Below are 20,993 nucleotides of genomic sequence, written 5' to 3' on the forward strand. Positions count from 1 at the left end.
CTGATCACGTCCACAATATCCTGAAGTGGGAAGGAGAATATCCAAAGGTCTTGGTACATATTGGTACCAATGACATAGATAGGAAAAGGGAGGAGGCTGTGAAAACAGACTACAGAGAGTTAGGAAGAAAGTTGAGAAGCAGGACCACAAAGGTAGTAATCTCAGAATTACTGCCTGTGCCACATGACAGTGAATTTTGGAATAGAATGAGGTGGAGGATAAATGCATGGCTGAGGGATTGGAGAAAGGGGCAGGAATTCAGATTTCTGGATCATTGGGACTTCTTTTGGGGCAGGTGTGACTTGTATAAAAGGGACGAGTTGCACTTGAATCCCAGGTGGACTAATATCCTGGTGGGAAGGTTTGCTAAGGCTATTGGGGGAGAGCTTAAACTAGAATTGCTGGGTGTTGGGAACCGAACTAAAGAGATGGAGGAAGGGGCAGCTGGTTCATAAATAGAGAAAGCTTGGAGACAGTGCGACAGGGAGGATAGGCAGGTGATAGAGAAGGGACACGATCAGACCAATGGTTTGAGATGTGTCTATTTTATTGCAAGGAGTATTATAAACAAAGCGGATGAGCTTAGAGCGTAGATCAGTATTTGAAGCTATGATGTTGTGGTCATTATAAACTTGGATGGCTCAGGGGCAGGAATGGTTACATCGAGTGCCAGGCTTTAGATGTTTCAGAGAGAATAGGGAGGGAGACAAAAAGAAATGGGGATGTGACACTGTTGATCAGAGATAGTGTCATAGCTGCAGAAAAGGAGCAAGTCATAGAAAGATTGTCTACTGAGTCTCTGTGGGCGGAAGTTAGGAACAGGAAGAGGTCAATAACTCTACTGGGTGTATTTTTATAGACTACCCAATAGTAACAGGGACATCAAGGAGCAGATAGGGAGACAGATTCTGGAAAAGTGTAATAATACCAGGGTTGTCATGGTGGGACACTAAGTACACTGCAGATGCTGTGGTCAAAGCAACACGTACAACACGCTGGAGGAACTCAGCATCCGTGGAAATGAAGAGTCAATGTTTCGGGCTGAGACCCTTCGTTAGGACAGGCTAGATACAGGAAGATTGTTTCCGATGTTGGGGAAGTACAGAACGAGGGGTCACAGGTTAAGGATAAAGGGGAAGCCTTTTAGGACCCAGATGAGGAAAAACTTCACACAGAGAGTGGTGAATCTGTGGAATTCTCTGCCACAAAAAACAGTTGAGGCTGGTTCAATGGCTATATTTAAGAGGAAGTTAGATATGGCCCTTGTGGCTAAAGGGATCAGGGGGTATGGAGAGAAAGCAGGTACAGGGTTCTGAGTTGGATGATCAGCCATAATCATACTGAATGGTGGTGCAGGCTCGAAGGGCCGAATGGCCTACTCCTGCACCTATTTTCTATGTTTCTATGTTAGGACCGAAGAACTGAACATTGGCATGAACATTGAATTCTCCAACTTCCAGTAATTCCCTCCCTCTCCCTTCCCCCATCCCACTTTCACCCTGCTTCCTCCTCCAGCTGCCTATCACCTCTCCCATGATTCTGCCTTCTACTACACATAGTGCTTACCCCTTACATTCCTTCTTCACCTTTCCACTGGGTCCTAAAGACCACTGCACTGAGACAGGTTAAATAAGGGACTTGAGCATTGGCGTCTTTTGGTATCCACTGGCGGGGGGGTCCCAGAACCAATCCCCCACAGATAAGGAGGGCCAACTGTATATGGATTTCAGCAAGGCGTTTGATAAGGTACCCCATGCAAGGCTTATTATGAAAGTAAGGAGGCATGGGATCCAAGAGGACCTTTCTTTGTGGATCCAGAACTGGCTCGCTCACAGAAGGCAAAGAGTGGTTGTAGACGGGTCATGTTCTGCATGGAAGTGGTGTGCCCCAGGGATCTGTTCTGGGACCTCTTCACTTCGTGGTTTTTAATAAATGACCTGGATGAGGAAGTGGAGGGATGGGTTAGTAAATTTGATGATGACACAAAGGTTTGGGGTGTTGTGGATAGTGTGGAGAGCTGTCAGAGGCTACAACAGAACATCGACAGGATGCAAAACTGGGCTGAGAAATGGCAGATGGAGTTCAACCCAGATAAGTATGAAGTGGTTCAGTTTGGTAGGTCAAGTTTGATGAAAGAATATAGTATTAATGATAAAATTCTTGTCAGTGTGAAGGATCAGAGGGATCTTGGGATTCAAGTCCATAGGACACTCAAAGCTGCTGCGCAGGTTGACTGTGTGGTTAAGACGGCATACGGTGCACTGGCCTTCATTAACCAGTGGGATTGAGTTTAGGAGTTGAGAGGTAATATTGCAGCTATACAGGACCCTGGTCAGACTCCACTTGGAGTATTGTGCTCAGTTCTCATCACCTCATTTCGGGAAGGATGTGGAAACCATAGAAAGGGTGCAGAGGAGATTTACAAGGATGTGGCCTGGATTCGGGAGCATGCCTTATGAGAACAGGTTAAGTGAACTTGGCCTTCTCTCCTTGGAGTGACGGAGGATGAGAGGTGACCTGATAGAGGTGTATAAGATGATGAGAGGCATTGATCGTGTGGATAGTCAGAGGCTTTTTCCAGGGCTGAAATGGCTAGCACGAGAGGCCACAGTTTTAAGGTGCTTGGAAACAGGTACAGAGGATCTCCAGGCTCTGGAAATGGGCAGATTAAGGGTCGATGTCACGACAGGAGACCCATGTGTCTTCGAGGGAGTCAGGATACCTGCTGTGGGCCTGAAGACCCAGGATCTTTGTGATCTTCAGAGCTTTTTAACATCGTAAACCAGCGAGTTGTTTGTTATGTCTCCCAACTCTTTGTGGGCCAAAGGGCCTGTATTGTCCTGTAGGTTTTCTAAGTTTCTGTGTTATATTTGAATGAACATGGAATAAGGTCGATGAACTTGTAGCAAAGTTACAGATCGGCAAGTATGATGTAGGCACAATACAACTCCCTAATGGGAGTTATATACACACTTCCCAAATACTAAGGATGTGATCTACAAGTTACAACAGGAGATAGAAATGCATGTTAAAAGGGCAATATTACAATAGTCATGGGAGATTTCAATATGCAAGTAGATCACGAAAAACAGGTTGCTGTAAGGAATCCAAGAGGGGAATTTCTAGAATGCCTACGAAATAGCTTTTTAGAGCAGCTCATGGTTGAGCTCACTCGGGGATCAGCTTTTCTCAAAAGCATCTCTCCCATTTCCTGCACATCTGCCCTCACCCCATCCACCCGCCACCCCACTCGGAATAGGGTTCCCCTTGTCCTTACCTACCACCCCACCAGCCTCCAGGTCCAACATATAAGTCTCTGTAACTTCCGCCACCTCCAACGGGATCCCACTACCAAACACATTTTCCCTCCCCCCCTTCTGCTTTTCACAGGGATCACTCCCTACGCGACTCCTTTGTCCGCTCGTTTCCCCCCCCCCCCCCCCCATCCCTTCCCACCGATCTCCCTCCTGGCACTGATCCTTATAAACGGAACAAGTGCTACACCTGCCCTTACACTTCCTCCCTCATCACCATTCAGGGTCCCAGACAGTCCTTCCAGGTGAGGCAACACTTCACCTGTGAGTCGGCTGGTGTGGTATACTGTGTCCGGTGCTCCCGGTGTGGCCTTTTATATATTGGCAAGACCCGACGCAGACTGGGAGACAGTTTCGTGGAACACCTACGCTCGGTCCGCCAGAAAAAGCAGGATCTCCCAGTGGCCACACATTTTAATTCCACGTCCCATTCCCATTCTGATATGTCTATCCATGGCCTCCTCTATTGTCAAAATGAATCCAAACTCAGGTTGGAGGAACAACACCTTATATACCAGCTGGGTAGTCTCCAACCTGATGGCATGAACATTGACTTCGCTAACTTCCATTAGTGCCCCTCCTCCTCTTCTTACCCCATCCCTGACATACTTAGTTGTTTGCCTGTTCTCTATTTCCCTCTGGTGCTCCCCCCGCCTCCTTTCTTTCTCCTGAGGCTTCCCGTCCCATGATCCTTTCCCTTCTCCAGCTCTTAGCTTCATCCCACCCCCTCCGGTCTACTCCTATCATTTCACATTTCCCCCTTCCCCCCCTCTACTTTCAAATTTCTTACTATCTTTCCTTTCGGTTAGTCCTGGCGAAGGGTCTCGGCCTGAAACGTCGACATCGCTTCTCCCTATAGATGCTGCCTAGCCTGCTGTGTTCTACCAGCAATTTGTGTGTGTTGTAGCTTTTCTCAAATGGGTGTTATGCAAAGAAGCAGAACTGATTTGAGACCTTAAGGTAAAAGAACACTTTGGGCAGATGATTATAACATGATCAAATTCACCTTGAAATTTGAGAAGCTAAAGTCAGATGTATCAGTATAATAGTGGAGTAAAGGAATATAAAAGCAAGGATGTAATGTTGAGACTTTATAAAGCATTGGTGAGGCCTCACTTGAAATTTTTGTGGGTACTTTTGGGTCCCATCTTAGAAAGGATGTGCCAAAACTGGAGAAGGTTCAAGGAGGTTCACAAAAATGATTCTAGTATTAAACAGCTACACATGAAGAGTGATGGTTCTGGGCCTGAATTCACTGGAATTCAGAAGAATGAGGAGTGACCTCGTTGAAACCTATCAAATGGTAAAAGGCCTTGATGGAGTGGATGCCTCCTATGGTGGGAGTGCCTAAGACCAGAAGACACAGCCTCAGAATGGAAGGGCGTCCTTTTAGAACATAGATGAGAAAGAACTTCTTCAGCAAGAGAGCAGTAAATCTATAGAATTCATTGTCAGAGGCAGCTGTGGAGGCCAAGCCTTTACGAACATTTGAGGCACAGCTTGATAGATTCTTGATTGGTTGGGGGGAGGGGGGTGGAGGCAGCAGTTTAGGGCTGAGAGGAGTAATGGAGTAGCCATGATGGAATGGCTAAGCAGACTCAAGTGGCCTAATACTGCTCCTATATCTTATGTTCTTACCTTACCTAATTTGCTCAAACAGAAGCTTGTCTGTAAGGTAATCTTTTTGTAAGGTAATCTAGGTTCAGAGGGCATAGTCTCAGAACAGAGGGATGTAGCTTTAGAGCAGAGAAGGGAAGGAATTTATTTAGCCATAGGATGGTTAAACTGTGTAATTCATTTCCACAGGTGGCTGCGGAAGCCAAGTCAGTGGGTATATTTAAAGCAGAGATTGATAGGTTCATGATTAACAAGGGTGTCAAAGGTTATGGGAAAAAGGCAGGAGAATGGGATGGAAAGGGATAATAACCAGCCAGGATGTAACAGCAGCAAGACTCAATGGCCTAACTGACCTCCTATGTCTTATGATCCATGGTCTTTATCACATTTCTTCTCTATGACCACCAGGGATGAGATAAATTTGACATAACTTATAATTAGACCCATTTAATGTCTGCCTTTATGATCAAGGTTTGCTCATTTACCACATTCCAAGGAATGTATTTCAATTTCTGAAGGGACAGTCTTCCTCAGCTCTTGGGGATGAAGGTAAAAGTTGCAAGGAGTCATGGGGAGCTGGAGGAAGCTGGTGTGCGTCTACAATAAACAAAGTGTGGGACAGTGGCAAGGGAGTGGCTCATTGTTGTAAGTGTAGTGTTTCAGATGAGATGTTGATCAGAGTACCTTTTTTTCCTCTCGTGGGCACTAAAGGTGCTAACAGTGGGCCCTTTAGTGTCCTTTCCAATACTAATCCAATAAACATAAAAAACAATTCTAAGCATTACCACAAATTTTTAAAAGAACTGCATATTAGCTAATCAATTTGCTACAGTACAACAATAACTACATATTTTAATTAATTCATTGTTTCAGCACTTTAATCCCCAGTAGATAATTATAAACAAAAAAGCTTTCCACCTGAAGATACAGAAGGAACTGCTCTTGTGACAGCAGCCGCCATAGATGGACTACTGACATTCAGTCCAATACTGGTAGTTGCACTTAAGCTGCTGGAGATATTAACTGATGATGTAGTAATTGTTGCAAACGTCAAAGAGGTGGGGAAGGTTGTCGAAGTCTGCAAACTGCTGTCAACATTTGTATGCTGAAGAGAACAAAGAAAACAAAGCAGCACAACATTATTTATTTAGAAATACTGCACAGAATAGGCCCCTTCAACCACACTGCCCAGCAAACCCAACAATCCTGATTTAACCTTCCTAATCACAGGACTATTTACAATGACCAATTAACCTACCCTATATGTCTTTGGACTGTGGGAGGAAACCAGAGGACCTAAAGGAAACCTATGTTCCAAAGGGAAAACGTATAGGGACATATAGAGACTTCTCATAAGGGACACTGGGAACTTCTTTACCATATCTGCATGCTTCATGCATTGAGTTGCTACCATGATTGGCTGATCAGATACTTGCATTAACGAACAAATATAGGTGTACCTAATAAAGTGGCTATTGAGTGTATTGTTTCCTTCTTTGAAGGAAATGAAACTTTGTCAACACACCTGTCATCAACACATCACACATATCACACTTTGTAAATGTGGTGTCAAGTATGAGTTTTAGCCTCTCGACACTGGGTAATATTACTATTGAAGCAAATCAGTAAACTGCTCAATTACCATATTCTGCTCTCTATCAAACTTCAAACCTAATAGAATTTTAATTAAGGTCAGAAAACCTAGCACTACATTGCAAAAATTTGTGGGTGTTGAGGATATTTTTAATCATAAGTACATTAGAAATAGGAGCAGGTGTAGGCCATGTGGCCCATCAAGCCTGCTCCGCCATTCAATAAGATCATGGCTGATCTGACCACGGACACATCTCCACCTACTGCCTTTTCCCAATCACCCTCAATTCCCCTACTATGCAAAAATTTATCAAATCAAGTCTTTTATGTGGCACCTTATCGAACACCTTCTGGAAATCCAAGTAAATAACGTCCATCTCTTCCACTCTATCCACTGTGCTTATTATATCTTCAAAGAACTCCAGTAAATTTGTCAAACAGGACCCGCCTTTGCTGAATCCATGATGCGTGTACCTGATGGATTAATTTCTTTCCTGATGCCAATTTCTTCTTTAATGATAGCTTCACGCATTTCCCCCAAATATAAATGTTAAACTAACCGATCTATAGTTACCTGCCTTTTGCCTACATGCTTTTTTGAATAGTGACGTGGCATTCACCTTCTTCCAATCCATCAGGACCTGCCCAGAGTCCAGAAAATTTTGGTAAACTATCACCAAAGCCTCAACTATAACCTCTGCCATTTCTTCATTACCTAATATCAATCTCCTTGTCCTCCAAGGGACCTACTTTCACTTTGGCCACCCTTTTCAACTTCATATAATTATAAAACTTTTACTATCTGTTTTTATATTTTATGCTAGTTTATTTTCATAATCTATCTTCCTTTTCTTTATTGCCCACTTAGTAGATCACTGTTGCTTTAAAGTTTTCCCAATCTTCCAGTTTTCTACTACTCTTGGCAACTTTGTACACAAGAGTACAAAGTTTGATATCTTTCTTTATTTTCTTAGTTATCCAAGGCTGGCTCTCCCCACCTTTACTGTCCTCGCTTTTAACTTTAGTTGAGCACTGTGAAAACTTACATTGAAAGTCTTCCACTGTTCCTCAACAATCCCATCATACAGCCTGTGTTCAAAGTCTACCCTGTCTAACTCCTCCCTCATCTCATTGTCATCTCCGTTATTTAGGCATAATACAATGGTTTGAGATTGAATTACTGCACCCTCCATTTGTATAAGAAACTCAATCATACTGTGATCATTCTTTCCAAGAGGATCCCTAACTACAAGGTTGCTAATTTTACCCGTCTCATTGCACAGGGCCAGATCCAAGATAGCATGTTCTGTTGTAGGTTCAGTAAAATGCTGTTCAAGAAAGCTATCACATATGCACTCTACGAAGTCCTCAAGACTACTTCGACCAACTGATTCATCCAATCTAAGTGCAAGTTAAAGTCCCCCATGATAACTGCTTTTCCATGCCTCAGATATTTCTATTTATTGCCTGTGCTACTGTAATGTTATTATTCGGTGGCCTATAGACCACTCCCACTAGTGACTTTTTCCCTTTACTATTCTGAATCTCTACCCAGATGGATTCAACATTCTGCTCCTTAGATTGCCTTGATCTCATCCTTAATTAAGAGCACCACCCCACCTCCCTTAGCTTCCTGCCTATCCTTCCGTACTACCTGTATTGCTGGATATTTACTTCCCAATCTGTGGCTGGGCATGGTCTCCTCTCTGACTTGGAAGGACTTTCCTGATCTTTCATTATTTCCAAGTCTAAAGCCAAGAACAAACTCACTCAACATTACTCCTGAAAATCCTTCAAGAACTGCAGTGGTTTAAGAAAGCATACTACCATTACTATCAAAGAAAATTACTAAAGGTTAGAACTGTGGGCTTGGTTAAGCTAAGCCCACATCTCACATACCAGTAATGGAAAATTTTTGACTCGTGCTCAAAGGCAACAAAACATTTTGCATACTTACTGCATGTGATGAGCTCGTGGTCAGTGAAGAGACAGATGAAACCAGGCTGCTGGTTTGGTGATTTGGCATGGAACTGCTTAAAAAATCAAAAGGAAAAATCTGACTGAACTTAAGTACACGATAACAAACTTAAATACTGATCTTAAAAACCTAAATGGTGGATAAAGTCATTAAAAAAAAGAGTCTCACCAAGCTATTAAATCAGTTTGCTAGTTTACAAACTAATGGGAATTCTGGACCTGATGGGAATGAGAAACAACTCACCAAGATGTTATCTGGGGTTTCTCTTATCCCTATATAAAACTTGTAAATTTAAATTTATAGAGCTTACTACAAAAAAAGCACGTATTGAAAATAAAACTACAAATGTTGGAAATCGAGATAAGAGCAAAAACACACCAAGCCAAGTGTCACCTGTATAAAGAGTCACAGGGAACTCTGCAGGTCTGTGACCTTTCATGATAATGGGGGATTGAGTTCAAGAGCCATGTGGCAAGGTGGCATTTATGAGTACTGTGTTCATTTCTGCTGAACTCATTATAGGAAGGATTTAAAGTCTTCATTTATTTTATTGAGATACAGTGCAAAAATAGGCCCTTCCAGCTGCACCACTCAGCAATCCCTGATTTAACCCTATTCTAATCACAGGACAATTAACATACCAACTGGTACTTCTTTGGAGAGGGGAAACCTGAGCACACGAAGGAAACCCATGCAGCCACGGGGAAAACGTACAAACTCCCTACAGATGGAGGCAGGAATTGAACCCACATTGCTGGTAGTGTAAAGAGCTGTGCTAACCACTATGCTATGCCAGAACTAGCACAAAAGTAGAATGATATGTCTTTCATTTGTAACAGTTGTTATTTTATATTAATTTGGTATCTTTCAAGAAAGAATAGCTGATACAAACACAGGTCCATACCTGCTATGTTGTGATAGAGAACTGCTGGGCAACTCAATGGTCTGGTTCAAGTTAGAAGAGTGTTGTGGCACTGAAAGCAGAAATGAAACATCGATCACACCAATGGATGATAAAATAATTTGGTAAAAACCAACTCTGCTGAATAAAGCCTTCATAAGAATAATTTCATCTTTAATTTTGATTTAATTTAGCAATACTAGGATAAATGACCCACAACTTTTGATCAATGATAACTTTGAGAGCTAACTTAACAAGTTTCAAATCTATTCTGTATGGTCTAATAATTGCTAACACATGACCCTGTAGGTAACCAAGAAACTCAGAAAATGGTATTTCACATCAGTTCGTTCAGCTATGTGCTTGAACTTAGACATCATTGTTGCTTGGTTCCTCATTTAGCACAAGGGTATACAAAACATACATTATTTGTTCCCCATGTCTAAGGGTCTATCAGGCACTCAGCACAGAGAAAGAAATCATACAGTTCCCTCATGGTAGGACAAAAGATTCTAGTACCTGCCATGTCTTCTAAAAACCTTAAAGCTGAACCTTCCATTTTGCTGGACTACTCAAAAGCATCTTTGGGTAGATACCATAACAAAGAAAGGAAGATTTGCTACAACCAGCCTTCTGCTCTGCTCTTCCCATGACAATGATATAGAACATGGGGAATATAGTTCCTGTGTACTATTACTAAAAGCACACTACGTTATTAACTTGGTTCCACACAAAAACCTTTGTTTTTGCATAAAATGACTGAGATGAAATTTTTGAGCCTATCAACTGAGAACCCACAAGTACAGCATGGTCCTCAACTTAATTCAGAAAGTGGTATCTCCTACTTCTGTATTTAAGCTGTTTTAGGTGTGGCTGTTGTAAACTGGTTATATGATTGTCTGCGGAGATTGGTAACTAGCAATACATACTCCTCTCTCTCTGGAAATACTTAAACAAAAATTTTTAAGATAATGCTTATCCCACTAAGGTAATTTCATATAAAAGTTGATTTAATCTTGGAACCTAAGAACAATAGTTGGAGCAAAATCAGTAAAAGTAAAAAAAAGAGTACTGTAAGGGCAACACTGTACACCTTTGGCTGCTTGGGAGTTAACGTGCCCAAAGTATTTATTCAGCAATGTAAGTAATAGTTAAAAGAATTCCTGGCAGAGACACTGGAAGTCAAGCAATACAGAAAGACTTTGGTCTTAAACATGTGCAAGACAAAATTATGCAAATGCTCCACAACTACAAATGGTCCAGTAAGAACAACACAATAAAAATGCAAAGCCCCATTCATGCAAATATCAAGGCCAATCCAAAACATCTTAAATATCACACATCAAAAGTTTGATTAACCATGACACATCATGCAGAATAATTGCTGCAGAGACACTGGTTACTAAGCTATTCTTGACTCTAATTCACAGAGCACATAACAAGAATTTCATAAAGTACACTACATACAACGTGGCATGGAGCTCATTCCCTCAATATCTTTACGGGGCTTAGTCTAGTATGATGCAACAGAGATATATCACACTGCTAGCAATATTTAAAGATGCCAACACATAAGGTAGGATCTAGAATGGGAGTCCTAAATAGCTGTGACAATGATGGGGTGTATTATTACTGCAGCATTCTTAATCTCTAAAATCTTTCCACTCCAAGGCAGTTAGATTTGCGAGTGGAAGATTTTTCATATCCTTCCATGCTGATAGAAAAAAGTTTAAATATTGAATACAAAAGGACATACTCTAAAGAATATGATTTACTGCAGAAATCTTCATTATTATGTTTATTAAAATTGGCAGCAATGTACATACTCTTTAACATTCCATTCTACCCTCACTCAAGAGCTTCATTGTTCAGAATGTAAAACTGAAGAATTGCCTATCTATCAGGCAAGTCTTGATATACAACAAACTTAGGATCATGACCTGATTATCCAAGCAAAGGTAGTGTCAGAATTATTTTCCTTGGTACAATCATCACAAAAAGTATACATTAAATACGGTTGTGAAAATGAAATTCAGTTGTAGTTAAAAACAAAGGGAATGTGATGCTAGATCACAATGGTTGAGGGCTATAAATAAAAAATAATAATATAGAGCAGGGCTCAGAATTCTAGTATACAGATCAAATTACATGAAGAATTAATGACATTCATTTCAAAAATTAAAGTGCAAAATTAGTAACTCAGTCAGGGTTATTATTGATGCCAGAAAATCAAGCTTAAAAAAATTACAACTTTTGCAATTTAGAAATAATTGTTCTGGTATAAATTGGAATAAATGTAAGGAAAAGAAAGGTTATTTAGAAGAAAAATAACAGTACACCACTAAAGCTATGAAACAAGGTCAAATTTACTGTATTTTTAGGCAGTGACCAAGTCATAAGGTGAAGTTCACACCAAATGCTTTGGTGAATCACTGACAGTGCTTTACAATTTCTGTACTTCATACTTCAGAAGTTAGTTGTCAGACTTCTTGCAGTGTGACAACCAGTGATTAAAGCATGTCATTAATTTCATTGCAAATGCTCTCAGAAATAGGCAATGAAATTGAAGTGGTCTCAAAGATGATAAAGGAAGATGGTATTTTGGAGTAGTGCTGCTGTTAATATTAAGTACAATATCTAGTTATCAGTGTACCCTTGTGTAGATTATTGTTATAATAAGCCATTACAATATCCATTATAACAATAATCTGCATAAGCATACACTAATAACCAAATTACTTCTGCTTCACATTTAAATCTTTAATTTATGTAGGCAAAACAAGCAGCATAACCAGGATAGTGAAACAAGTTTGAGCAAAAAAAGAATGCAGGACTGAATTTTGAACATTAATGCAAATCGTAGATCCATACAGCTTGCTCAAATACCACATACAGGTGGCCCCGTTTTTCGAACGTTTGCTTTATGACACCTCGCTGTTTCGAAAGACCTACATTAGTACCTGTCTTTGCTGTCCAAAAGAGGATGTACACTGTTATGAAAAAAGACACCCGCTTTAAATGTGTGTTTACCCCTAGAAAGACTACCATGACCAGTGAAGCCTTGCGTGCGCCAGTGTGTGCGCATACATGTATGTGCATTATGCGTGTACCTGCCGATTTTCCCCTACAGATCGGTTTTGGCTCGCTGTCTTCCCGATTTTGATAAATGAAACTACACTGTACATACGCTGTGTATTTATCATATTATTCCTGCTTTTACTATATTAGGTTTTTTTAGGTTTTATATGTTATTTGGTATGATTTGGTAGGTTATTTTTTTGGGCCTGGGAACTCTCAAAACATTTTCCCCATATAAATTAACAGTAATTGCTTCTTCGCTTTACGACATTTCAGCTTACAAACGGTTTCATGGGAACACTCTACCTTCGGATAGCGGGGAAAGCCTGTACCCAACTCTCACTTCAGTCAAAAGAACAATGTTAACACTGTAGTCACATCATAAACATACGCTAATAATGTTCAGTTATACATGACTCACCTTCAAGTGCCTGTTGTGCCCCAAGATCATTGTGGCTGTTCTGTAAATGCAAGATAGAAATGTCTGACTGCTGTTAAGGATCTCTTATTCATGGAATAAACTATCTGCTGTTCATCTAAAACAAAAGCAAAGAACTGCAGATGATGGCACTCTGAAATTAAAACAGAAGGTAGAATGCACTCAGGTTGGGCAGAATTAGTTTCTTACCTGTCCCACTACCACCCTGGTCCATTGTGTACAGGTCCTTCCCAGGCTATAAATGCCCGACTAATGGACATCCCATGCTTATGAATGAATGTTTGGAAGACAGGCACAGCAGATAGGGATAAATTTTCTAGTGGCAATGGGAGATGCCTGATCAAAAAAGGTAATGAGGGAAGAAGGTACATTTCTCTGTGCCTTCTCTCCCAGACCTGCAACAATTGGAGCTAGGTCAAGCCAAACAATCTCTACCACGCACTCAGTCAGTGAGGCTGAGTGGCAACCACTCATCCCATCCCTGCTTGCTCACCCATCACAGCGACTTCTCTTCCATGTATTACTGACTTACGAATTGTTCCAAGTTACTGCCCTGGGGATTCCCTATGTCATTTATCCTACCTAATCAGTATTTTTCATGCAGATGCCACTGGCTATCTGACATTCAGCATTTTCAAATCACCTTACTTGTAATAGCTATCTATTTTATTGAAACAAATTTATGGTTACAGAAAAATTGAATATTTGCTCACCTAACATCACAGAGAACCGAAGGATTAAGAAGTGCTTAAACGTTGTTTACTCTGCACCCCTTTTATCAAGCTGTTGTGCTCAAGTACAAACACATGCTTGCAATATAATTGTAAAGTCCAAATACTCTGCTCACACAAAGGTACCCCTCATGCCTATTCTAGGGTTTAAAATTTCAAAGATTAAATTTTCAACACCACTAATTTTCAGGTACTTTTGAAACTTTCCAAAACAGCATTACATATATATATATATATATCAGTAGGTTGCTTGGGTAAATTTTAAATCCTACGAATTTTCCAGTCACACACGTTGTTAGGAATCCAGTCACTAATAGTCTGGATAGAACAGCATACAAGGGAATAGAACTGACTGAGGGGGCAGCACATCTTCCCTCAATGTTGATGCTGCTCATTTTGATCAAATGATTAGTTAACCTTGAAATAAGATGCCAAGCAGGCAAGCATCACCATTTTCCTTTGTCATATCAAACATCTTACCACCTTAAATGCAGCGTTAATTTGATCTTCTTTGTAGAGATGCAAGTCCCTCAGTCTGATGTGAGCGATTAAATGCCTTTAATCAGCCTATCATTCACACTCAGTTACTTGTACATTTTTTTTAAAGTTCTTTATGCACACTGTGTTGACAAGAATGACAATAAACAATCTGAATGCCTTAAAGTTATTAATACATTTCACATTCCCCCACACTAAAAAACAGGTTCCCCTTGTTAAGTTAACCAATAATTTCTCATATTCTTTGAACTTTTTACAATTTAAGGCCACATTCGAATTTTGTTTGATTCTTAACTATATTTAACATCTGACATATAGCAAGTCATCCATAATGTAAAACACAATCATTTATTTGCATTATCTCCAGAAACATTATTCCTCCATGTGAATGTTTTGAACCCAAATTATCTGTCATGCTCATTTATCTAAGCTTTAATTCCTCTATAATTAAGCTCCCTTAAGGTAACCTCCTGATGGAACATTCCACATTGTGTTAATCTTGCCTGCAAGAGCTTGTTTGGAGCATCAAACAGAAGCCTACTATAATGCACTAGTCCACTATAATTTTGGATATATTTTCACCCCAATCAGTCCACACTGGAGTTTAAAAGTTCCACTCGGGCTCCTATCTTCCCCGAACTAACTTTCACCTCAGCTTTCAATTCCCTTCACTCTCATTTGTCCAAAATCTTGCATACACACAATTTCAACACTATTTTGATACTCACTTGCAAAGAAGCTTCCTTTGGAGATGTATCCAAAGAGTTTTGATATGGCATTCCATGTACAGAATTCTGATCCATCGTTGAAGTCACTGTTGTGTTCTGGGAAACCACTGAACTGGAAGAGGTGATGGCAGATGGATTTGTTGATTCTTCAACTGCACTGGATATTAATAAAAACTGTGACATTGAATCACTACAAACAACAATATAACATGGCAATTTTACTTTTATGAACATATCTGTTTCAGAAAGTGAACTGTTCCCATTCAGTGCTAACAGTGCACATACAGAGTATGCAACTACTATAATTTTGGAACTTTATCCTTTAACTTATTCCAACAATGCTTTTCCTCTACATATTGAAATTTCTGTGACCTCCCCAGTCTTAAGACAATGCTAATTAAGAAAATTGTTTCTCAGTGTCTAGAAAACAGAAAGATGACTTTAATCTAATTTTCTTTACACTGAAACATACAAGTGATGCTATCAAAACCAGCAAAACTGACTAGAAGTTGGTGAAGAAGAGGATGCAAGTTTACCTTACAGAATTTGAAAACAAGTGGTTTTGTGTTTGACTGATGGTCTCTGTACTTCCTGTTTGAAATTCAGTGAGAGATGGTTCTGATCCAAACTCCAAGGCTCCAAACTGAACATTCAACCCAGAGACATCAGTGGATCCTGGCATTTCAACAGCAGATGCAGGAATCTAAACAGACAAAGTGCATTTTTGAACCAGAAATGGGAAATGCCTGGGTGAGCACATGCAACATAAGGTGAAGATTTGTCACCCCATGGTGCATTTTTCCTCCACGTTCTATATATAATTGTACCTCAATCATCCCACTCTTGCAGTTTATTGAAACTATTTGCTTTAATGAAAACACTTCATAACTAAGTCACATTAAAAAAAACAGAACATTACAAATGAAGATGTTAAAATTGCTAATATTCCTGATCTAAGCACCATTCAAAAGGGGAAAGTTGCCTACTTTAAGACTGACAGACATAACTGTCGCAAATTAGAATCTAAGCACTTAAATGGTATTCTTTCATGCTATCGAAGAATATAAAAGCTGTTAAGACCACTTAAAATCCAAGATATACTCCACTCCTTTGAACACTGAATGTATTCAAACTGCTTGGAACAGAAAACAGCAATTTCATCAAAAGCATTGAACATCACTAAATGACAAGTAAGAGAGGTTCTTCGTTCAGTCCTAAAAAAAAAATCAGATATACCCAAAGGAAGATTTGACTACACTGTCATTTATAAATAGTAATCAGCTAATCAGCAAGTTATCAAATGGGCCAAAAAACTAATAACACATGATTACAATTAACCTTCAAATGTCGCCAGCAAATTGCTAATTTATGCAAATTACTTTCAGCTTATTTTTTTTTAAAGGATGTATTCATTCACAGGATATTCCTAATTGAGGAAGCGAAAACACTAACATTGGTGGATCAGGACTTGCCTAGAAGTCAAGGAAGGCAAAATCTCCTTGACAAATCAATGCTTTTATGACAATCCCAACAGTTTAGCGTTCATTATTATGGAATCTAGCGTATACATATAAAATATCAGAATCAGGTTTAATATGACTGGCATATATCATGAAATTTGTTGAAATACATGTTTCTTTTAAAGTAAATTTAGATTGCCTTGTGTCATGGCTGAGCTCAAACTGGTACCTCAGGATCGAATTTGTGTGCTAGCCCAGTAACTTGACCAAACCATGGATGAGTTGGGCCAAATAGCCTGCTTACATGCAGTATGTTTCTATGAAATTCTTATTTGATGTTAATGGAGAAATCACCTCCTTCCCTCAAAACATATCAGCACTGCAGTCTGGTCTCACATGAACAAAATTCTCTCTAGATTATTGGAGAATAGAGGGATGTGATTCAATTTGCATTCTTTTATACAATCTGGGCATAGCTGATGAGGTCAGCAACTATGACATATCCCAAATTTCCCTTAAGAAGGGTTCCCTTGAATATCTGCAATCCTTCTGAAGGACCTCTTGCAGAGCAATTGAATCTGAAAGTTACAGGATTTGAACCCAACAAAGGAATGGATATGGAATGATTGCAAGGAAAGAGTTAATGTGATTCTTCTTTGGTATATGCTAAAACAGAATGGAAATCTGTACAACAAAATTATGTTAGCATGGAAGTGGGTTTGTTTTGAGAAAGTTATAGGAGTACATGTCTAAAGCCTTAAGAGTAGACAATTATAAGTACATAATTGTTTGGGGAAGCAGAGATCATTATGCAGGTAAAGTTACCAAATGGTGCCTCATCAGGAGAAAGTTTTGAAAGGATCTTGAAGAGAACTGAAAGGGACACTCTCATTGTGCAATGGAGGAATCTTCTCTTGGGTTAGGTCACAACTAGTGACAGCATAAAGAGCTGGTGAAGATAGGGACAAGTAAGTTGAGAGAGCAAGACAAAGACTGAGGGGGTAGAGTGAAAAAGTTCAGATGTACCATTCCCTCAGGCGTTATGCAGATCAGCTCATTTAATGGATGATATTAGTTTATTTTGTATCATTTGCTTTCCTTTCTGTATTGCATGCTTTATTTAACTCTAATAAAGTGATTTCTTGTGGTTTAACATATGTATAGTGACTCCTTTGTAAATACATTTGTGAATGCCATTTGCTGAATCAAAAGACAGAACAAATTTTAATATATTTTTTGTTACATAGATGCATTTTCCAAATCATGGTGTGTGACTTAGTGGGAATCTCCAAGCAGCAGCATTCCTATACAAACGAACATCCTACCCAAAGTACTGCTGCTTGCAACTCCTAATTCACTCTACCATACCATGCACTCCCCCGACCACACATATCTCATTTCTAAAACGTTGTCCATCAATTCAATCTATGCTGGAGCTGGAATTTTGTAGTTAAGGATGGACTGTTGTGCCTACATCACTCCTATTGGAGACACAGCACTACCAACTGGCAAAAATAGCATACTTTGCTTTATTCAAGCTCCTGGCTACAAAAATAAAACAAAAGTAATCATGACTTGTACAGTATGCTACCTATCAAGGACGTAGTAAGTAGCTTAGGTTTGTTGTTCCTCCTTTGAGTGTCAGTCCTGGGTTCTCATGCTGGCCCAGAGTTCAAAAAGGAGTTAAAACCTGTTTCGAAGACCCATTTTCTTCCTATTCTTTCTGTTCTCTTCCAATGAGACAGCACCAAATAGACAGTTAGCCTGAACTAATCTGTCCATAATTTCCTTGCTGTGGCTGGACAAATTGGTTATATGAGATAATCTCATCAAGAGTCAGTGATTCAGCACAGAAATGAGTCATTCTGTCATAACATTCAAGCCAAATTTTATCTATCTACACCAAGGTTTCTCAACTGAGGTTCCGTGAGAGATGGTGATTGAAAAAAATAACCATCGGTTTTTTTTTAAACTTCACACAACCTGTGATGCTAGCACTTGCAGTAGCGAGCAGTGACCGAGCAGTCCCGCTCACAATGTCATTAGAGGTCTCTCAGCCCACTATGGCAGTGCGCAGGAGGACCACGTTTATTCTGTTTTTGACACCAGATAGTGGAGGCTGTTGATAATTTCTGAGCGCTGTATGGCACAGAGAAGACAGTAGGCTGATGATGAGCGTTCTATTGCACGGAGGACAGTAGGCTGATGATGAGCGCTATATTGCACAGAGGAGGGGACAGCAGGCTGATGAGGAATGCTGTATGGCACAGAGTGGAGGTCAGTCGTCTGATGCCAAGTGCTGTATTGCATGGAGGGGAGGATGGTAGGCTTTTTCCAAGCATTGAATAAGCCTTGACATCAGGTTCTCCCTCCTAAATTATCTCCCCCAACTTCCCCTTATGCATCATCAACTGCCTTATGGGAGTGACAAACTCTACCAGTGTAGAAGAAAATTGAAGGGAATTTTTCATTCAAAAGGAGGAATTTTTACGTGCCATGACTGAGCTGCTGGCCTGCTGCTTTGCTCTGTATACGTTGTAATAGATGGATTGTGTGGTTGTAAGTGAATTGTATTGTAAAGTGTTCGTTTTTTTTGCAGATTTCTTGTTTAGTTATTTATGATGCTAATCTTTTTTATATTTTATTAACCCCTATTCCATTGTGCCTAGTCTGGAAAATAACTTACAAATGAAGCAATAACTCCTGCAAAATTGAAGACACTTAATTACAAGTCAATCATATGACACGTAAAAGTGCTGATTATTTTAAATGGCTGCTGGAATCTCAAAAGAAGCAGTAAAGCTTTTAATTAAAATCAATTTATAACCTTTTATTTAAATTAAATCTACCAAACCTACCTTTAGAAAAATTAAATCCCATTTTGGCGTAAACCAGTTATTTAATTTTTTCCTTATGAGTTTTTAAAAATTGATGAAAGGGAAAGAGAAGTTATTTTCCAGAAAGGTAAGCAAAGCTTAACTATCCTTTTTTCAAGAAAGTTTGGCTAAAAATTCATTATCTACTCAAAAGAGCATTGACAATTATATCTAAAACTTCACTGATCATGCTAATGTCTCGTAAGTTGTAAATACAATTTTTACGCAGAGGTTCCCCAAGACCTGAAAATTATTTCAAGGGTTCTTCCAGGGCAAAAAAGTTGAGAAAGGCTGATCTACACTAATCTCATTTATTGATTTTGATTTATTTGTATTTAGAGATAAAGCACAGCAACAGAACCTTCCAGCCCAATAAACCCGTACCACCCAATTGCACAATTAACAATTAACCTACTAATCTGTACACCTTTAGAATGTGGGAGAAAATCGGAGCCCCCACAGGATCACAGGGGAGGATGTAGACGTTGTTGAGACTGTATTCTTTCATACCATGCCAAATTCTAACTAATCAACAGGTATTACTCCTGACTATTCACATAAATAAATACAAGTGTCAAGTTCATCAGAAATGACAGAGCTTCAACTATCTGATGTCAAAGTTAGTGTTATAGGCTGAGTCACAGCTGACACAATGCTGACTAAGTGACTCCTGAGGTAACCAAGAAACTCAGAAACATGGTACTTCACATCAGTATGTTCAGCTATGTGCTTGAACTAAGCATCATCGTTTCTTGGTTCCTCATTTAGTGCAAAATTTACAAAACATGCATTTGCAGATACTCTTGTTCCTCGTGTCTAAAAGACTAATCAGGTGATAGCACTCAGCACAGAAATATAGTTCCCGCAAGGCAGCTAATTAATACAAGAACTGTGCAGGGACAAAAGTTACAGTATCTCTCACATTTTAAAAACCCTTCAGCCTAAGCAAACCCTCCATTTTCAAAACACTCTATTCCCATTAGAGCTACATAAAAGATCTCAAGGTAGATAACCAGGCCAGAGAAAGGAAGATATGCTGCAAAGAGCCTTCTGTTCTTTCCACAATAATGGTATAGAACATAGAAATACAGAACATAGTTACAGGTCGACCTTCAATAATTCGACTATCTGTAATCCATTTTCTTTGATAATCCAGCACTGATCACAAATTTTCCGCACAACTGTAATTTAAAAATTCCCGGGCCACCATATCAATCTGCTGTGCATTCTTTTGGCTGCACTAGATCTGTTCACATGTTGGCACGCTCTTATAAGCACAGACAGGCGATTCCTGCTTGTTTTCCTGCATTTATTAACATCATTTACATGAGGCGCGGCCACCCGGCACCCACCTGTCTCACCCGACAGCGGCGGGGGAGCTGGCGTGCGCTGGGTCGATCCGCCTTCTCGCCCAGCTGCCAGCAGTCGCACACTGCCCTCCAGTGTCGCCTGGCCAACGCTCCGTTCTCTTCTGCCTATGACCTCAGATCAGACGTGGCGACCCGCTGAATTTAAGCATATTACTAAGCAGAGGAAAAGAAACTAACGAGGATTTCCTCAGTAACTGCGAGTGAAGAGGGAAGAGCCCAGCACCAAATCCCCGGCCACCTGGCAGTCGCATGAATATGGCGTATAGAAGACCCCCTTTCTCAGACTTCTGCTTCTGCTCACCCAGATGTGCTGCCACCATCATCAAAAGTTTTTGAAGAAACTGTTGTGCCAGTTTCAGCACCAGTTCCTGATGTTTCACTCATTTTTCAAGATGAAGATGTTGATGATC

At 40.0% G+C, this 20,993-nt stretch overlaps 1 protein-coding gene and 2 non-coding genes across 14 annotated transcripts in view; all 3 read right to left on the bottom strand.

Annotated features, from left to right (window-relative positions):
* ubap2a (ubiquitin associated protein 2a) overlaps positions 1 to 20,993 on the bottom strand; it is a 113,340-nt gene that overhangs the window by 32,370 nt on the left and 59,977 nt on the right. For 8 of the 12 annotated variants that reach the window (XM_059989624.1, XM_059989623.1, XM_059989622.1 and 5 more), the window contains exons 14-19: positions 15,414 to 15,580; positions 14,878 to 15,034; positions 12,903 to 12,942; positions 9,407 to 9,476; positions 8,482 to 8,557; positions 5,850 to 6,036 (exon numbers count right to left, since the gene is read on the bottom strand). In XM_059989624.1, the coding sequence (XP_059845607.1) occupies positions 5,850 to 6,036; positions 8,482 to 8,557; positions 9,407 to 9,476; positions 12,903 to 12,942; positions 14,878 to 15,034; positions 15,414 to 15,580 (697 nt within the window). The remainder of the gene's footprint in view (positions 1 to 5,849; positions 6,037 to 8,481; positions 8,558 to 9,406; positions 9,477 to 12,902; positions 12,943 to 14,877; positions 15,035 to 15,413; positions 15,581 to 20,993) is intronic. The other 4 variants (XM_059989616.1, XM_059989618.1, XM_059989625.1 and 1 more) reach the window with 2 other exon arrangements.
* Positions 9,715 to 9,795, bottom strand: LOC132405106 (small nucleolar RNA SNORD121A). The gene has a single exon (XR_009515757.1). It is a non-coding gene; the product is annotated as a small nucleolar RNA SNORD121A (small nucleolar RNA).
* On the bottom strand, positions 19,891 to 19,971 carry LOC132405107 (small nucleolar RNA SNORD121A). The gene has a single exon (XR_009515759.1). It is a non-coding gene; the product is annotated as a small nucleolar RNA SNORD121A (small nucleolar RNA).

Source organism: Hypanus sabinus, chromosome 14 (assembly GCF_030144855.1).
Source record: "Hypanus sabinus isolate sHypSab1 chromosome 14, sHypSab1.hap1, whole genome shotgun sequence".
NCBI classification, from domain to species: domain Eukaryota; kingdom Metazoa; phylum Chordata; class Chondrichthyes; order Myliobatiformes; family Dasyatidae; genus Hypanus; species Hypanus sabinus.